This window comes from Diospyros lotus, chromosome 10 (genome assembly GCF_014633365.1).
Source record: "Diospyros lotus cultivar Yz01 chromosome 10, ASM1463336v1, whole genome shotgun sequence".
Lineage (NCBI taxonomy): Eukaryota > Viridiplantae > Streptophyta > Magnoliopsida > Ericales > Ebenaceae > Diospyros > Diospyros lotus.
This window is the reverse complement of record NC_068347.1, coordinates 31,662,899-31,677,480: the sequence shown is the minus strand read 5'-3', so window position 1 is coordinate 31,677,480 and position 14,582 is coordinate 31,662,899. Positions and strand designations below refer to the sequence as shown.

General features: G+C 32.7%; 2 protein-coding genes across 3 annotated transcripts; both read right to left on the bottom strand.

Moving 5' to 3' along the window:
* Window positions 1-52: 52 nt before the first annotated feature.
* Window positions 53-2,227, bottom strand: LOC127811672 (CASP-like protein 5B3). 2 transcript variants are annotated; one of them, XM_052351755.1, is made up of 4 exons: window positions 2,032-2,227; window positions 1,283-1,451; window positions 786-918; window positions 53-372 (listed from the first exon to the last, which is right to left on the bottom strand). In XM_052351755.1, the coding sequence occupies exons 2-4, from the start codon at window positions 1,411-1,413 to the stop codon at window positions 178-180; spliced, it is 459 nt and encodes a 152-aa protein (XP_052207715.1). In that variant the 5' UTR covers window positions 1,414-1,451; window positions 2,032-2,227; the 3' UTR covers window positions 53-177. The 2 variants fall into 2 exon arrangements, with proteins under 2 accessions (XP_052207715.1, XP_052207714.1); XM_052351754.1 differs by lacking the exon at window positions 2,032-2,227 and having other exon boundaries at window positions 1,283-1,764.
* Window positions 2,228-3,728: 1,501 nt separating this feature from the next.
* Window positions 3,729-8,196, bottom strand: LOC127812317 (uncharacterized). Its single transcript, XM_052352744.1, has 5 exons — window positions 8,006-8,196; window positions 4,774-4,888; window positions 4,575-4,664; window positions 4,373-4,471; window positions 3,729-4,279 (listed from the first exon to the last, which is right to left on the bottom strand). Exons 1-5 carry the CDS (start codon window positions 8,071-8,073, stop codon window positions 4,181-4,183), a joined length of 471 nt encoding a protein of 156 aa, XP_052208704.1. The 5' UTR covers window positions 8,074-8,196; the 3' UTR covers window positions 3,729-4,180.
* Between the last annotated feature and the right edge of the window lie 6,386 nt (window positions 8,197-14,582).

Sequence of the window (14,582 nt, the reverse complement as noted above, 5' to 3'; positions counted from 1 at the left end):
GCATTTCAGCACTGAGATAATTAATATCAGCTAATTTGCTGGGACTTGCAGCTTCAGGAAGTCGATGAATAATTTCCTTTCATATGCATACCATACAGAGATTATTGGCTCGGAAATATTTCACAACTAGGGCAGTAGGATGGCAGGGAAGCTAATAATGGCGGAAATAATCAGGTTCTATCCAGCAGCCAGAAGCCAAAACATAACAAGAGAAGATATTGCAATGGTTATCCAGCTAAAAAATGCCAAAACCACTGACATTTGGTACTTCTGGCATTCCTCCCCTAAATTGCAGGTCCCATAGTCACTGAAGTACAGCATCGCTATGCCGGCTGAGGCAGAAGCTGCTGCAAGGGATAATGCTGCTGTAACCTGCCAAAAATAAAGAACAAAACATTATGATTCAATTTTTAAACCTTTCTATGATTCAATGGAAAAACTCAAAAGCACTGGGGCGTGAGAGTTCAAAATGTACAGAGAAATGTCTCAAAATTGAGTCCACTCATGGGCAATTTTTTTATAACTATTGCCCTCGGGAGCTTAATTAGCTGGTCATCAGTCATTAATTTAATGGAGTTTAAAGGTGAAACCTTACAAGGGATATTATGGGTCTCTTGGATGAAACTAAGTGCAGCAGCGGGAGACGATTAGCTTAAATTGACATTTTCGAACCTAACTGCATGGGTGGAGTGAGAACGGGTCTACTCTTCAACACACAGATATTCTTTGGAATCCCGACTTTTCTGTCTAAATGAAAAGGAGAAAAAAAGTTTGTTGGGGCTAACCCAGTCTCCAACCATGAAGAGGCTGACCAGGGCATTGCTGTGGAGGACCTTCTTCTTTGCCAATGCATATGCATCCAAGAATGCAAGTCCAGAACTCCAGATGACTTGCAAAGCCATTGAAGCAATCAAGTAACTGCCCACAGCATATAGATTAGAGCACAAATCCAATCTGGTCAAGAAATCAGTAGTAATTACTTGGAAGAAGGAGAAGAAGAAGAAGAGAGCACACTGATGATAACAATATCATTCAAACCATTTTTCTATAGTTGATGATTCAATAAAATAAAAATGAATTGAGGATGCCGAACACTGTCAATTTCAAAATTTTGATAATCTGAATAAATATGATCCAGACCAACTCAACTTGCTTCAGTTGTTATGATCTGATCCTTTTCGACATATGAAATGATCAAACTGAACATAGCAGCAAATGTTTTTCCATGATTGAACTTGAATAACCGAAGAATTAAGACAAAACATAAACAAATATATAATACCAGAAGGCAGTGATTTTGAAGAAATTGTGACTGGTGGCCATGGAAGCAATAGAAGCAGCTGCAAACAAGCACTGAGAAACCCTTAGAACAAGCCCTGTAAAGGTTCCAGGAGCCCCAGGAAAATCCTTCATCTTCTCCTCCAAAAACCCCAAAAACAATGGCCCTTCAACTGAGGATTTCACAGATGTAAATACGGATATCATCAGAAAGAAAATCCAAAAACCCACTTGCACATTATTGCACCAAAAATTGAGACCAGGATGCTGGTGTCCAAGATTTGTTCTAATCTTTGTCTGGGTGGCAACAAGCTCATGGAGAGAGAGACAGAGAGGCAATAATAGAAAGAGCTAGCTAAACACAAACAGTGAATTTGTGTGACTCAGAGATCAACTAACCAAAAGCAAAATCATTACAAAAAAATTTCAAGAGGACATTGGCACGCGCAGTGAAGGCGATTGTTCAAGGGACTCTCTGACCTTAATCGCTTGTTTTCTTCTCCTTTGTTTTATATGCTTGGTGTCGTAGAGAAAATATTCTGCTCGTGTAAGAAAATATATGTGAAAGGTAGATTGTACGTTGTTTAAAAATACTAATAAATATGAATTGTTGTTTTATCCATTAATCCCTTAGCAAAGTCATTAGAACAAACGACATGAATTATATATATGTGTGTGTCTGTGTGTTTGTGTTAACAACATAACCACCAATTGGCTTACTAAAACACAAATCTATAAAACCAACAGACTTACTGTTTCTTCTCTTCAGCTTCTTCCATATGTAAGTTTGAATGGGTTCCAGCAAAATTCAAGTTTAACATAGCTCGAATGAAGTTAGAAGAAATTAATTACATCGATCACTCCATTCCAGTCAAGAACCTAGTAGTCTACGAAAGGACCACCAAAGAGAAAGAAAGAAAGAAGAAAATAAAGAAGAAGAATGAAGAAATTAAAATAATGGATAATTCGTCGGTTGGGGATGATAAGGTTTAGGTGACTAGAAATATAAAGCATTGTTCCTCCAGTGTCTGATGAGAAAGTGAGAGTTTTGGCTGAAAACAACAGATGATGATTGACAAAGATTTTCTGATTTGTTTGGTTTCTTTTTTTTTTGTCGGTATCACGAAAATTATATATAAAGAGTAATAAAAATTTAAGCATTGATTTAAGAATACTTGTTTTTATTTGCTGTTTATATTATGGTTCCCTACAACTTTCATAAAATAATAATAATAATATTACTCAGCATTAACCGATTTTTTTTGACACATTTAAAAATTTCAACATCTCTATAATCTATCTTCAAAAAAATAAAAGTAATTTATCTATATGATTTTAACATCTCTATTATTTGTGATTATTATTTGGTTCATTGAGTCGTCTAAGGTGATGGTCAGTTGGTCACCAATAATTTTTTTATTTTTATTTTTCTCTCTTACCCTTTTTCTCTTTATCTTTCTCCAAAAATTAAAAAAAAAAAAGAAAGAAGAATGGTGTCTTTTTCTTTTCTCTTTATTTTTTTGTTATTTTTTTTACAAATTAGAGAGACGAACAAAAAATAAATAGTTATTTCATCTTAATTTATTAATAACATAAGAGTATAGTAAAGCTGAGATAATTATTTTTTTTAACTTGAAAAACTTAAAATTTTCAATTAACATATAATTTTTTATCGAGAGCTAAACGAATAAGTGAATTATTAGTCAAAATTAAAGATCTAACCCCTCGAATAGATACAAATTATTGACATTCACACAGAGACAAATTCAAATTCACAATTTTAAGATAATTCAACGTCTCAAACATATCAAGTGGACTATTTATATTATCCCAAAAAATTAATGAAAGTGTAATTTACCTTTTAATATATTATATTTCTATCTCTCTATCCAATCAAAAATGATAGATTTAACTATATAATTTTTTACTTTTTTTTCTTTCTTCGTCCGTGAAAATTTTATTTCTAAATTATATAAAAACGTCCATGAAAATTTTATTTCTAAATTATATAAAAACGTGTGATAATATGAAAATTTTATAGAAAATATTACATCCGAAAAATTAAATTTCATCTTTATTATTTAACACACTATATTTCCCATAAAATTGAATACCAATACAACTATTAAAACATGTGTTAACTTACTTTTTATGAAAAAAAAATCATTTAGGAAGATAATTTTTATTTTTTATGTAAATTAAAAAAAAAATCTAACTAAATGCAATCAAACGGCCCTAATAATAAAAAGCTATCAGCAATATCCATGACCTTTTCATATTTGTATTTTCAAAATGTGGATAGAACTCCAAAACAAAAATAATAAGTTTTTTTTTAAACATGGGCCCAACATAATCTTGAAATGCTAATATGTCATACCTAAAATTTTCAGAAATTTATAAAAATATATATATAATGTAATTGTTCCCTATTTGTTTATACTCAAAATAAATTATGCAAACCAAGACATCAAACAGTGTAATAATGCAGGAACAAACATGACAAATTGCTCCTATTTGGCCAGGCGGCAGGAGCAAACATGACAAATGGCTTTTGAACCTAATCATTCAGGCCATTCTGTAGAAGTTTCTGAAAATTTTTAATATAGTTTTAACAGAGAGAATTACAAAGATGCTGGCACCAAACCAAATGTAAAACTACAACTGTAACTATTACTAAAACTAAAACTAAAACCTGAACCTGGAAGCTAACATCCATCATCTCTTCTCTTCGCAAATTTTACATCTCTAAAACCCAAATCAAAATTTTCAATTGACTCCCAACAACAATAACATCAAACCCTTAAATCAGAATCGAATACAGAAGAAAACTGTGAGCTGAGGAGTTGGCGCTACGATTTTCATTTGTATTGACTGACGCCGATACACGACATACTTAATTTTCTCAAACTGTTTTAGATTTGGGAGCCTTCTTCCTGAGTCTCCTTGGCATCGAATTTTTCATGCCAATGAAGAAGAGCAATGCCCCCAACAATGCCAAGCTCTGAAAAGGAAAACACAAGCATGGTGCGGTTAGATAGCGAATACGGAAAATGAGCGGGTAAAATTGATAGATAGGACCGTCCTATTGACTGACCTGTGTAAACTTGACGAAAAGTAGAGCAAATTCTTTCCTGTCAACGTCGTAGTTGTAGAAGTCGTACAAGATTGGAGTAGCGATTGCCTGGTGTAAGAGCTGCACGAGTAAACCCGGTAAATAACTAAAAGATTCAACAGATAAGATAAAATTGATCCGTTTGGCCCAGAAGATATGGATGAAATAAGTTGAGACTACAGACCAGGAGGTATGCCCCAAGAGAGCTCCCAAAGATGAAAAGAAGGCTTCCAAGGCCCTTCATGGCTACAGCAGTAGCAACTAGGTACTTGATCTGTGAATGTGATACACACTTTTGGCTGTTAGTTGGCATCATATAAATATTTGATAAGTTCATTTCCAACAGTACTAGAAGATAAAAGAGAAATAAAAACATTTCTCACTTCAACATCTGGCACTTGAAGCCCAGTCTGAGCAGACACGTGTCTTGAGAAAACATCAAATTTTGGTCTAAGGGACTTAGCTGCCGGCCCACCATCGACTCCGAACTCACTAAACCTGCAAGCAGGGAATGTCATGGAGGGAAATATGGGACAAATACACCACATTTTCTGTCAAAATTTTGAAATCAAAATCATTTCTTGCAGGCAAATTGGAAAGTCATTTAAATGTTACTTCTTTTGGAATGAAGGAAATCTTTCTCGTCAAAATGTGAGACAGCAATTTGCCTCAAAATATCCACAACCCCCTCCTAATAGGAGAGAGACAGGGATGGCTGGATAGGAGCACAATGCAAAGAGCAACCAGTATCAGGCATGGGTCAGGATCAGGATCCCCTCAATCCACCCAAAACCCTTCTACATATATGTGTACAATTCAAAATATCAAGCCCATATTAGCACAGCGCAATCAATTGCTTTGTTTCTACTGCCTGCTTTTTCTCTTTGGTATCAAAACTCTTCCATGTTTATTTTTACAGGAAAATGTGTGGAACATAAATGCATTGCATATAAAACTACATCAGCTACCTCACGGGCTGGAAAAGTGTTACAGAAAACCAATCCTCATCAGATTTGTAAGCAGGTGTGAAGCTTCTTATTCTTGTAAGAGAGGAAGCCTTGGACAATCCCCATCCCACATTGGAAGGTTAAAGAGCAAGAATGTCCAACAGTCCATAGGAGATTGACACCTTTGTCCTTGCCTCAGCCACATGATTTAGAGACGCCTTGCAGAGGCAACACCACCACCCAACTATGCGGGTCGCCTATGTAGATTCTAGTTTGCCAATCACCCCCAGAACCCATTTAAGTTTAAATTAAAATGATTAGTTTTGAACCCACCCAAGTATAATTTGGGCCCCATGGCATGCAAAGGAGACACATTTCATGGTCAATGTTGGGTTCTTCTAGCTCTTAAGTCTGTTCAAATAACTGTCAAGATAAACCTGTGTCTAAAGCCACTGACCACACAACTCCAAAATTGATTTGTCACTATGCAGAAGCAATACAGAATTTAAGATCATTGTTCATGCCAAAGATGGAGAGGAAGACCAAAGAAAACTTGGAGGGAAACTCTTAAATAGGCATATGATATAATGATCATACAACAGATATAGCCATGGATAGATAATGGTTCGAGATCTAGACTCCATGTAGCCCCACCTAGTGGGATAAAGGTTTGTGACCATTGTTGTCAATCATTCCAAATATAAATGCACTAGGATAGTGGCTATAATGCAACGTAGCAAACTACAAAAAAGGTCAGACATGGATTACTTAAAACCATAAAATAATCCATTTCAAGTGCAATGCTACGTATACACGCAATCTCCAGGAAGTAACTGGAAAAGGGAAATGGAAAACCAGTTTGTCACACAAAAATAAAATTTAAAAAGAAAACACCAAGTGTGGGCCCAAAAAAAAATAAGGATTTCCTTCTCTTACGAAAGGTGACATAATTTACCCTTTTACCCCTCAACTTCTGGTTACTTATTCTAGAATACTTGTTGAGATCGAGTGTTTGGTGGCTTTTGGGAAGAGCGAGATAGTTTATCTCTTTTGTATCCCATTATTCACATAGTATATTATGTTCCTCATTCACCTGCGAATACATCATATGCATTGTCAAATCACTGTTAATCTATGTTCCCTGATTTGATCTTGTGTGCGTGTTACAAAACTTATTTATGTAACACTCTTATCAAACTATCCGAGGGAACCACACTCAATTTCATATGGATTCTTCCTCCCTTCTCTCCCTCCATGCTTTCAATTTCTTGCAAACTAGCATATAGGCAAACTACTGCAATGCATAAAATAGAGCAAATATAACTAATTTCCAACACCCACTGCAATGCATGATTAAAAGAAAGTAAGATTAGGAGGGTGTAAAATAAAAAAAAGATAGTTAATATATTGTATACAAAGTAATTTAGTGAGCATTGGCAAAGGCATAGTTGATTGTGAAGGTTTCACACTAGTATTGTTACTATATTGGCTCTAGCACAAGAATCAAATAAATAACCAGAATTTATTAAAAATAACTAGAATAATTCAACACAAATTGTTAACACTTTTAAGCAATCATTGTAGACTCAAAGCTTGCAAAATGAAAAAAAACACCACAAAAGCCCCTACTTATGCAATCTTCAGCCCCCCAAAAAAATCGAAAAGACTAATACCATGCCTTTCAGTCTAAATACCATGGATTCAACTTTAAAAAATCAGTTATGCTCTCTCCAAATACACCACATCACTCATAAGATAACGCCTGCCAACTTAATTATTCCTTGAACATCATAGTAACTAAACGAGAATAACATCAGTTGTCAAAATTTTGCATCGCTATTTCTGCTTAAATCTTTCACCTCCACCCCAAATCTCAGACACCAAATCTAAAAATAAGGAACTAAATTTAAGTAACGGTGCTAATAATATAGTAATTATTAACTAGACAACAAACGTTTTTTTTTTTTAAAGTTAACTAAGAAAACACCCACTTTGAGCACTAGAATACATCACTTATGCACACAATTTACTAAACGATAATGATACAGACATAATCTACTTGTAGAATTTTCATATCAAGCCGCTCATTGCAATTCTACCATTTCAAATTAAAATTTCATGCAAGACCACACCACGTTATTTGGATGTGTTCCTATATAAAATTTTATCCGTAGATCATTCTCCTTGTTAACCATCTAGATTAAGAATGTTCACTATAACCGTTTGAAAGAAAAAGCGAAAAAAAAAATCTTGAACAACAAAAGCAGAGCGACAGAACTAACTACTACCAATAAACGAACAACTGGACAAGAAATTCTACCAAAAAAGCTCATAACTTCTAAAGTCGAAAAGCAAACAAATTTCACAAAAATTAACGGGATCAAAGGTGCAAAAGATTATCCTCTTCAAATCCACCCTCCTATCATGCCAAATCTCAAACTTGTCAGATCCAACTCCACAATCACTGACGACAACATTCTACTGATAGCAGCAAAAAAGCCCTAAGATCTCAGAAACAGGGCCGTGCTCTTAAAATATATTGGACAAGTAACTGAAAATGCATACACATACAAACAAATTAACAGATCTGATAAAGAGAATGAAGAAGGACAAGAAGAAGAGTGAAAAAAACAAACGAAAAGGAAAATAATAGAAAAGAAAAGCTTACTCTTGCCAAGCGGAGAGTATGAAGACAGAAACGAAAAGGACTCGCCCGAGGAACGACACGAAAGCCATTGATGCTCGGCAAGATCGTCTGGCTCTTTCTCTCTCTATATCTATCGATCCTCTCTCTCTCTCTCTCTCTAGAAATTCAGACACAGCACAGATATGTCCGCATTGAAACGAGGGAAGCTGTATAAAAAGGCCAAGGGAAGGCAAAGCGGTTTAGGCTCTGTCCCGAGAAGCTGTGGGATTTTAAACTAATTTTTTAAAAGTTATTCTGGGGTGAAAATGGAAATCATCTTAAATAATGGGATTCTAAGTTCTGACTTTTATTTCAATAATAACTAAACAGGAAAGAAAATCATAAAGGCGTGCCGGAATCCCGAAGGAAGCCTTTAATATATATGTTTTGGATAAATTACACTCATCCCCTTCACTTTGATATTTGCACACCTAAACTTATTATCTTCTGAATAGTTACAAAAACATCCCCTAAGAATAATGAAAAAGGCGGTCAATCATAGATCACTAATCGGAGTAAAAAGGAAGAAGGCTATAAAGGTTGGTTAGAGACGAGAGATTCAGATTGAATTATAGATGAAAATGTCTAAATGGCTGATGGTGGAAGTCTCGGTTACTTCGATTCTTCTGTTTTTCTAATATTCTTCAATTATGCCAAAGTTTTGAGTCAAAAAATGACATCGTTTGACAATTTTAACAAGTTTGATTATTTTAATTTTTTTCAATACGAAAACCAAACTGAATCAAAATTTACAAAAAAAAAAAATCAAATTAAACCGAGCTTTAATCGAAATCAAACTAAAATAGCAATTTCAATTGATTTAGTTCGATTATTTTGATTAAATCAAATTTTGCTCACACCTAGGGGTGAGTAAAAGTTCTGGTGAACTGAACTAACCGAATCAAACTGACAAATTCGATCGGTTTGGTTTGATTTTTCATAAGAAATAGTTCAGTTTAATTATTTGGTTCGATTCAGTTATTTATACCAAAATAACCGAACTGAATCGTACATCTTTTATTACCCGTGAACCCCTATATTTCCTTTCATTGATCATCATTCTTTTTGTCATACCCAAACCGACGTATTTCTCTTTGTCGATTGTTATCTTTTTCATCTATTTATTTCTTTATTTCCTTGTGGTTGGACGATCAACCTATACCAACAACGACCAACCATCAACAAATGTTAGTATCGACAATTAAGTTAAGATTTTGTAAGATTTTTCAATTTTTTTTACTTTCAGTAAGGTTAATTTTTTGATGTATTTCATTCATTTACACAAATAGATTTGTTTTATCTCAATCTCTCTCATGTATTTCATTCGAATATTTCTCATTGTACATGGTTTTGCATTTTTCTGTATGAATTGATCTTGTTCATTTATTTTATTTTTGCAAATCGGTTTGTTTCTATATCAATTTTTGTATTAATTTATGATTTTTTTTACAATCGGTTATCAATTATTGGTTTAGTTAATTCGATTTCGATTAGTTAAAATTAATAGGTTGGTTCGGTTCAATTATTACATGTTATTCGATTCAGTTAGTATTTTTTGATCAATTCAATTTGATTATAACCAATTGCAAATCTCGACTTATACTTATCTTCAGATATCCAATCACATTGTTGGTTAATCAAATTGACTTATCAAAAAATGATACTGTTATTTATTATAATGACATAATAACTTTTTGGGTAATGCTTATTGGTTAGATGAATTAGGCAACAAAATTTGTGAATTATTTGCTTTTTAATATAATTGACAAAACAAATAAGGTATTAACTTTACTTAGACTAAATTACTCATTTATTTAGATGGGAGTTAAAACGGAAACTTATGTCAGGGGTCTTCCTGTTATTTACCAAACTTATTGAGTATGCCTATCAAAAGGCCAAACTCTAGCGGCTTGGTGTAATTTACCGATTTCTTTTTCTCTGCCGGCCAGACGTGGCGTTAGAACGATTTTGTGAATTTTGAACTGGGTAGTAGAATGCGTCATTGCGAGAGTACACGGAAGGTGTGCACTCGCTTTCAGAAAACGACGTGTTGACGGCCAATGCTCCGTCTCCTCATTACACGTCTACCGAACCAATCAGATACGGTAGCTCGTACACGGCAGCAACTTAGGGTGAGTTTGTCGGTTCTGTAAGATAATAAATGAAAAATACTATATTCACAATTAAATTTAATAAATAAAATTTATAAATTAATATAATATAAATTTATAATGATTATAATTAATAAATTTATAATATAAATTATTTGTTGGCATAATATTTTTCATAATATTATCTATTTCTCCATTAAAAGTTGAATTCTTTTTTGTGTCGGCATGCAAAACAAATGTTATAAAGGGTTTTTTTGGAATGGTTGGAATTTTTTCGATAATTATACTTTGACTCTGAATTTTTTAAAATTTTATTTTCACCCCTTTACATAGTAATCATAAAAAAATCAAAATTAAGGAAGATAATCAAAGTTTAAGTCTATGTCAAACCTAAAATGAATTATAAATAATATTTGTATATACATTCGAATTGACTTTAAATAGCAAAATAATTTTGTTCAATATACAACAGAGTCATTTTATAGGGGCTGACGAGTCTACCGAGCCCCTACAAAAAAAAGATAAAAAGATGATTTTGTCCTCGCTCACTTTGTAAATTTACAAAACAGGTCACTACCTCCGTTCTTGCTCTGTTGTCTTTCCTGTCATGGCCGCTGCCTAGTCTTGTCGTCGCACCTCGCTGCCGTCGCCTCGCATCTATAGGTGTCAAAAGGGCCGGCCCGGCCCGGCCCGGTCCGGCCCGAGTCGGCCCACTGGCTTTTTAAACGGGCCGGGCCGGCCCTTTTACTAAAAGGGCCGGGCCGGGCCCGAGCCCTTTTATCATTGATAGAGCCCGGCCCGGCCCACGGCCCCCCTACAAAGGGGCTGGGCCGGGCCGGGCCGGGCCAGCCCGTGGGCTAGAGGGCCGGGCCGGGCCCTTAGCCCACGGGCCTAACGGGCCGGGCCCGGTGAGCCCGGCCCTTTTTTTTCTTTTTTTTTAAATAATTTTTTTAAAAATAATACACATAATATATACATATATAAAAATTAATTTGTTTCTTTTTAAAATATTTTCTATCTTAATTCTTAAGTTTTAAATATTATTTCATTAATTTATATTCCTTATAATTTTTTTTGTGAATTGATATGAAAAATAATGTACATATAAAAAGGAGAATGTTTATTTATAATTTAAATATATAAAAAATTTAACTTAAAAATTTTAAATAAATTAATTGATGGTTATTATTTATATATATTGCGAAATTAAATTTTTTAATATCCAATATCAATAATTACTAAATAATAACAAAATTAAAAAAAAAATGAGTAAGGGCCTTACGGGCCCATAAGGGCCTCATGGGCCCGGCCCATAAGGGCCCAACGGGCCACGGGCCGGGCCGGGCCGGGCCGTGGGCCCAATTTCTTTGGCCCAGCCCGGCCCCCCAATGGGGGCCGGGCCAGGCCCGACCCGTATGAACAGTAACGGGCTGGGCCAAAGCCCGACCCGTCACGGGCTGGGTCGGGCGGCCCGCGGGCTGCCCGACCCTTTTGACACCTCTACTCGCATCTCTACCATTGCTACCTCGCCTCGCCTTACCAACAGTTGATGCAGCGACTGTCAACGAGGCGAGACTAAGCGACGATGGTAGAGAGGCGAGACGAGGCGATGCGGCAGCCATGGTAAAAGAGATTAACAAAGTAGGAGCAAGGCAATCCATATGAAGAGAATGGAGATAGCAGGGTATGTGGGCAAAATCGTCTTTTACCTCATTTCAGTAACCCCGTCGGTAGGACCATTGGACTTTCTAGAATTTTCATATACAACAAGATAAAAATATAAATTTAAAATGTTAGATTACAAATATGCAATTGAGTGTGAAACTCTAAGAAGTAAAATTTGTTATTTTATGTCTTGTTTATCAACCCATATATTATTTTTTGTATCGTCACATCAACATATATATATATATACATTTTAAAGAAAAACATATACATTTATGGTAAGTTATTTGTTTTAATGACATTTTTTTTTGCATAAAATACGTGACACAAATAACTAGTTTCATCAATCTTATGGCATCAAAAGACCACCTATAGCACATTTGCAATAGAATTTTTCAAAAATAATAACTGATACATTTAAGACTATATTTTTATATATTATCAAATATTTATTCAAATAACGTTTGTTAAAATAAGTAAGATAAGAGAATATTAAGATAAATTTTAAATATTTTTCGACCAATATATAAAAGAGTTAAGATGAACTTGAGAAACATTTTAAAATTTAAATCATTTGTTAAATTTTTTAGAATTTTTTGAGAATTATACATTTTTTTTCATATGTTTGTTAAATGTATAAGATAAATACTAAGATAATATTTTTTTATCAAAATATCCCTATTATCAAATTCATTCAAAATTGTATGTTAACATCAATAACAAATTTATGATTAAAATAGTATTTTATAATTAATGTGAATTGTCAAAAAAATAAAATTAAAAAAATATTTTATCTTCTAAATCCATATTAAAAAATAGATTATAGAAAGACTCAACAAATAAAAATAATTATTAGTGAAATTACAATAATTCCTCTCCTCATAGATAATTAAAAATTACCAAAACATATTTTCATAATAAATAACAAAATATAAAATTGAATAAAATAATTTAAAAAACTGATAAAAATAATTTGTATTAGATAATAAAATATATAAAGAGAGAAATTTAAATTTAAAAAATCGGTAAAAGAAATAATTTCATTTAAATTTTAAAAATTGTCAAAACATATGGCAATTTAAGAATATATTAAATGACATTAATTATAAGATTTAAATAAATAAATTATTTTAAAATCAACTTTATTGTAAAAACAAGACTTAATAAATTTAAAATTTAAAAATGTAATTAATAACATTAATTATTCTACAAGGGATACTTGGGTAATTTAGCTTTATTTGTAAAATATTAGATAAATTTATCTGGATGTGGGATAAATAAATTTATCTATAAAAAGTAAGATAAGAAGTCACGTGAGAATTTTTATAAGAAAAGTCAAATAAATTTAATAAATATGTTAAAAATGACAAACATTCGAAATACTTCTTATATTTGACATTTAACATAATGCTATACAATCACGTATTTAATGTTAATTATGCAAAACAAACACTTATTGCTTGTGGTCTTTATGTTAATTATACTTTAACATAATGCTATACAATAATGTATTTAATGTTAATTATACTTTATACCTTGATTATGCCTGGAGAAAAATTAGAAAAATCTTTATAATGGTGTTAGCCTTTAACTTATTGCTTGTGGTCTTGATTTATATATATATATATATATATTTGAATTTTAAACACTTGATATTATTTCAAAATATGTTTTTTTTTTTTATTTTTTTTGTAATTTTTCCATTTTTCATATGAGTAATGCTAAGATGGATTTGTAATCTAGTTGACATATTTTTTTTTGAAAAATAAAAAGGTACAGATACGCAAGTTTTAAATAAAAATATGTTAACTAAATTGCTGAAAATTCATTTTTAATTTAGATAAATAATATGACTATTTTCATGTGCACCATATCGTACCTACGACTTGTGTGCATAGATTCATGTGTTGCATATATTAAACAATACACATTCAATTGTTTTCTCCAACAATTCATTCACCATAACGACATGCAATAATTGTATTATTCATTTATTTATTTATTTTTCTCTCATATTCTTCTAATTTTTTTTAAGCAAAAAAGCAACTGTATAAGTTATTTTTTTCCTTATCAAATTAGTTTATCTATAAAGACCCGATTTTTTGGTAAGCCTCCAAACCCTTTCAAAATGCATTATTTTCCATTTATTTATCCCAATCCAACATTCTTGTACCCAAAAACAAAACCCCTTCGCAAACATCTTCAAAACCAATAAAACATGGTTAATTTTGTCCCAAACATTTCGGACAAAACCTTCTCCTTTGTATAATCGAAACTGACAACCCAAACTTTTCACAATTTATTCCTCGTCCCTAGCTCAAATCCTCGGGGTTCGACCACTGGTTGTCGCAGTGCAAGTTGCATGGGAAGTTGTAGGTTATCAAGAAATTACACCTCCGCCATTCAAATTTTGGTTAATTATAATTTAGCCATTTATTTTCAATCCATTACTTTTGATATATTACACTATGACTTCTACAAATTATACCAAGACCTATTACAACTTAAGCTTTCACTTAAACCTTTAAATTTTTTGAGAATTACACTAAACCACCAACAATCTTTGAAAAAATACATTAAAAACCACATACTTTGAAAATTTACACTAAATGGAACATTTTGACAAATTATTAATACTGCTCGTCTCAACCTTTGTAATATTATCAAAATATCCTTAAATCGTACAAATTGCTTATTTGAAATATTGCTTAATGATTTCTTAAATCACCTTAAAAATTCAATAAATTACATGAATGATAGTGATGATTGATAAATGACGTCAA

Coding starts and splice junctions, on each gene's coding strand:
- LOC127812317 (XM_052352744.1), bottom strand. CDS start 8,073: ATGGCTTTCGTGTCGTTCCTCGGGCGAGTCCTTTTCGTTTCTGTCTTC. Junction 4,665..4,773: donor TTCAAGTGCCAGATGTTGAA/GTGAGAAATGTT, acceptor TCACATTCACAG/ATCAAGTACCTAGTTGCTAC. Junction 4,280..4,372: donor TTTTCGTCAAGTTTACACAG/GTCAGTCAATAG, acceptor TTTCCTTTTCAG/AGCTTGGCATTGTTGGGGGC.
- LOC127811672 (XM_052351754.1), bottom strand. CDS start 1,485: ATGATATCCGTATTTACATCTGTGAAATCCTCAGTTGAAGGGCCATTG. Junction 919..1,282: donor TTCAAAATCACTGCCTTCTG/GTATTATATATT, acceptor TGCTGTGGGCAG/TTACTTGATTGCTTCAATGG. Junction 373..785: donor TCTTCATGGTTGGAGACTGG/GTTAGCCCCAAC, acceptor TATTTTTGGCAG/GTTACAGCAGCATTATCCCT.